The following is a 5061-nucleotide window of genomic DNA, read 5'->3' as shown; positions in this document are numbered from 1 at the left end:
GGCTTGTGTACTGCATCATCACTGTGTCTGTCACGCGACTCTGTTGCTCTTTTGGGCTTGAACTGATGGTAAAACTAACAACATTATTAACTGTCTTGATATTTACTTTGAAAGGTGAAGCTCGTGATTATGGTAAGGGGCATTACATTTCCGACGCGTGCTTGTGGTGTTCGGCCAATCACAATGCACTGGGTCAGCTGGCCAATCAGAGCAGACTGCGCTTGTCAAAGGAGGGGGCTTTGTTGAAAACGACGTGTTTGAGAGAGGCGGGGCATAGAGGCATTATTTTTAAAAAATAATGTGCTTTTTGAACATTAAAGCATGTCAACATATTCTGTTACACCAAATACACAAAATAATGATCTTTTAAAATAGCATAATTTGACCCCTTTAAAATATATATAACAAGGGGTAAGGGTTGCCAAGTCTGCATAACAAAACCAGCCCAATTGGTATTCAAAACTAGCCCAATCACTGCCAAAATTATCCCAATTGCCCCTTCACTGGGAGTTTGATTGACAGGTGATCTGACCAATCATAACACAGAATCTGCCATTTTTGTCCAACAAACAAACCAGACCGGAGAGTAGATTAACATTGGTGTATTTTAACTTGAAAACGATGTGTATTGACGTCTTTCTGCGGTTGAAAGAAGATACCTTCTGATGCTCATTCATGTTTATCGTATGCTATAACTAGTAATGAGGAAGAGATGATCTGTTCATGTGCCACTTAAACTGAGTCGCTGCAGCGATCTGTAACATCACATTAAAGAGCCGCAAAACGGCATTTATTGTTTGAATTTCTTAAAAAAATTACAACATTTGAAAGCTGAGACTTTGTTTTATACCAAAAAAGTAACCTGCTCTGTCCTGTCTGTCGGCACGTTGTCAGTTTTCTCTTTGCTCAGTGATGTTTTTATTTAACTGCTTGAGAACCTGATGTGTGGCCTGAGAGCGCATGGCTTGTCGGACATAGCAACAGTAACAAAGGGTGGCGGGACTTTGTGAAGGCTCAGTTGTTTTCTGGTGGAAAATGACTGTCAAAATTTAATCAAAATCGCCTTCTGGGGGGTTCCACCTAGTTGAAATAATGTTCCAGGGGGTGGGGGGTTTTTGCTTCAACCCACAGACTGAAAAAACAACCGGCAGCAACAGTATAAAAGTAGCCCAATTCTGCAGGAAAACCGTGGACTTGGCAACACTGCAAGGGTATTGTTACTGGTGTTTTTTTATGTCATAGAATAAAACATGAAAATCTGTGTTTGTGTTATCCACAGACCTTATTTCAAGCACTTAACCCATTCAAAACCCCATTGACTTCAGGACAATGAAACCAGAAGTGTTTAAATGCTAATTCGATTACAGGCTTTGGCCTACAAACATACGTCATCCCTACAGTGCTCTAAAAGTCAGACAAACCAGGTGGCTCTGCCCCCAAACTCATGCCATTGGTTGAGCCTAAACTTTGCATTGTTCATTTCCTCTCACATGAATTTTGACAGTTTTGTTTGTCAGCTGCACCAGCATCACCGTTTCTGAACCTGTTTGTTGTGGGACCTGCGCATGAGGTTCTGGACAAATATCCCATTATTCACTCCGTCTTTGGCTTCACAGTTGACACACAAATTGCTAATTTAAGACTGCAAATCGCTTCTCCCACAACAGCAAGTTTTCATTCATCATCTCATTTGGGGTCTTGTGTTCTCCTGTGATTCTAACTTGCTGTTCTCTCACCGTCAGGTGATGTGGGTATGCAACCTGTGCCGAAAACAACAAGAAATCCTCACCAAGTCAGGGGCCTGGTTCTACAGCGGCCCAGGGGGCACCCTGCCCTCGGGTGCGAGTGACCCTCGCCGACGCCACGAAGAGGCTCCGCAGGAAAAGAAGGCCAAACTTCAGGAAGCCCCACTGCTGTACCAGGGGCCTCCAGGGGACCACAGCCGAGCTCTAGGACTCCCGCGCCAGGCTTCCCTCAACAACGACTCCAGTCTGAAGCCCAACGACCCTCTGAGCAACAGGTGAGTACAGATGATATGGGTTAATGTGTTTTAGTGTTGAAACATTTGCACTTGCAATAACCTTGCGTTTAGAAATCCTTATTCTGTTTAAACAGCAGCACTCTTCAAGTTATTCATGCTACTTTAAGAAACCAGATATTTGCTGAGGTAGTTTGTAGTTACTGGGTTGTCGCTAGGTTGTTACTAAGTGGTTTCTAGAATGTTCTGGATGTTTTCTAATACATTCTTAAATGGTTGCTAGGGTATTCTTGTGGTTGCTGGGCTAAATGATTGCTACGGTGCTGCTAGGCAGTTGCTTGGGTTTTCTGGGGTGTTGCTAAGAAGGTTGTTAGGACATTTATAGATGGTTGCTTTGATGGTTTGGCTAGTTTCTAGAATGTTACTATGGGATGTTTAACATATCATTTCAGATATATTTATTAGTAGTTAAAATTTAAATGTGAAATTGAACTGAAAATGAAATTAGTTCATTTTACATTAATATTAATTTAAACTAAAAGTTAATTCCACTTAATAGAAAAAGTTATGTGAACTCAATAACTAATTATATTAAAGGGTTAGTTCACCCAAAAATGAAAATTAACCAATGATTTATTCAGCCTTAAGGCATCCTAGGTGTATATGCTTTTTTCTTTATAATTTTCTTCTTTATGACTTTCTTCTCTTGCTTTATAATGGCAGTGTGCGGATGTTTTCACTCAACAGTCCAAAAGACGTCCAGTAAAGGGAATACATCCATAATTAACAGTACCTCGCATGGCTCCAGGGGAGGAATATAGGCCTCCTATAGCAAAACGATGCATTTTTGTAAGAAAAATATTTATATTTAAAACAATAGAAACAGTTTGCTCTAACTTCTGCTGACATGACCTGGGGGTGAGTAAATTATCAGGACATTTTCATTTTGGAGCTGAAATAAACCTTTAAGTTTCAGTCAAATTAAATAATTGAGTGAAGTTTAATTGTAATTTAGGAAATAGTCTTTTAGTGAACCCTTTGGCTTTTACAGTGCATGCATGAAAGGTATTTGGTTTTAACCACACATGCATACATAGACCATGTGAAATTGAAGCTGGGGTAACAACAGCTGGAGCACACAATGCATTCGTTCAGGTTCCATCTGTTTTTCCCCCGTTTACCATTGCTCATTTGATGCTAAACAAGCTAGACAGGTAAATAACGATCTGTAATTTATGGTGAAACCTGCTCTTGAACAAATGCAGGGAGTCATAACACATTTATCAAACATTACGCCCCTAATCTACAGGAAGATTCTAATTCAGTGTGAGCAGTGAGTGCTATTCCATCGTTTACCACACAGTGGCAGTGTCTCTCTAAGCCCTTGTATCAAATTCTCTCTGTCTTTTGCTCGGATGGCCATATCATGGGGTCAAGGGTCAGTCCTAGAGAGATGTCTCTGTAGAAACAGATGCCCGCTCCCTTGAATCCGTGGCGACTGCTGTGTGCTGGTTTTATTTTCCGTTCCTGAATACCTGCGGAGGAGAGGAATGTTGGGCCGTGTGCCACAGGGATAGGGCTGATCTCACCTGTCATTAGTGTGTGTGTGTGTGTGTTGTGTTGACGTGAGCACATTTGAATGACAAACCCTGGAAATGCGTGTTTAGACGTAGTCTTTTAGTGTATGGATGTACTGGAGCGAGTTCTGCCATCACTTAAGTGTTGTTCTGTGTTCATGTGTAGGATGTTTATTGTTTTTAAGACAACTTGTGTCAAGTTAAAAATGTACCTTAAATCCCCTTCAGTGTTTACACTACCATTCAAAAGTTTGAGGTTTGTGCGATTTTTAAGTAGGGCTGCACGATAAATCGCATGCGATTATTTAATGCGCATCTTGTTAGTAAAGCCGGTTCTGTAATCAGCGGTAAATCTCCATCACCTGCGTGCTTTCACATGGAGCAGCATTTACTACACAGAGCCGTTGTTCACTGACAGTGACACGTGATGGAGATTTACCGCTGATTACAGAAGCGGCTTTACTAACAAGATGCACATTATATATCGCATGCGATTTATCGTGCAGCCCTACTGTGAAATAATATTACTATTGAAAATAAATGTTTTTCTGTTTTAATATATTTTAAAAACGACTTATTCCTGTGATGGAAAAGCAGAATTTTCAGTGTCACATGATCCAGTGTCGCATGCATGTCCATGATCTATTATCAATATTGAAAAGAGTTGTGCTGTTTTTAATATTTTTGTGGAAACCTATATTTACATATTTATTTATTTATTTAACCCTAACTTTTGAACATTTTATCAGTTTGTGTTTTAACTGAGGATTAGGGCTGGGTATCGAGTTCGATACTTTTTAGACCGAAATGCCTCGATACTATCGAGTATCGAAAAATGTCTCATCGTTCGGTACCAAATTTTAATACCTAAGGGGTTAATCTCATCAGCGCCATTGAGCCAATAAGCCTGCAGCACTAGCCAGTGTGTTCGACTAGAAGAGGTGCGGCACAAATCGATCAGTGTTTGACATCCGCGAGAGCGATTCGAAAGGACTCTCTTTAGCTCTCGTGGTACTGTAATACACCGATCGGTCTGCACTGTCGGTCCGCGTCAAGTCGAACACACCTACTACTTTACACCAGTTACACTCAGAGATGTGGCGCACACGTGAGGCTGTAGTGTGAATGCGTCGCAGCCCCCTTAGATGTAAGGCTACATTTACACTGGTGCGTTTATGTTTTAAAATGAAAGTGATCCTCGTCATACTGGCGTTTCCACTGCGTTTCAAGCCGGCTTTCCACTATCTCCGACAAACGACAAGCGACAGCCCGGTCATTCAGTCATTCATTTCCAATGGAGAGTAGTGCAAGAGCTGCGTGGAGTTCTGATGATGTCCGTTCATACTACACGACCGAAAGCACGTGTTACGTGAGCATTCATGCAAACTGTAGCATCATGCTACATAAGACAATAAATAAGATTTATATTCCGCTTTTACTCAAAACTCACTTTAAACCACCATCAAGTGTTTGTAATAACTTCCGATTGCCGTCTAATGTGTGTTT

At 41.0% G+C, this 5061-nt stretch overlaps 1 protein-coding gene across 1 annotated transcript in view; it reads left to right on the top strand.

Moving 5' to 3' along the window:
* Window positions 1-5061, top strand: part of LOC107592505 (regulating synaptic membrane exocytosis protein 2-like) — a 167598-nt gene that overhangs the window by 20052 nt on the left and 142485 nt on the right. The window contains exon 3 of the mRNA XM_016282038.1: window positions 1743-2020. Coding sequence (XP_016137524.1) covers window positions 1743-2020 — 278 coding nt within the window. The remainder of the gene's footprint in view (window positions 1-1742; window positions 2021-5061) is intronic.

Source organism: Sinocyclocheilus grahami, unplaced genomic scaffold, assembly GCF_001515645.1.
Source record: "Sinocyclocheilus grahami isolate Dianchi unplaced genomic scaffold, SAMN03320097.WGS_v1.1 scaffold153.1, whole genome shotgun sequence".
NCBI lineage: Eukaryota > Metazoa > Chordata > Actinopteri > Cypriniformes > Cyprinidae > Sinocyclocheilus > Sinocyclocheilus grahami.
The sequence above is the reverse complement of the archived record's forward strand: the minus strand, read 5'-3'. Positions and strand labels throughout refer to the sequence as shown.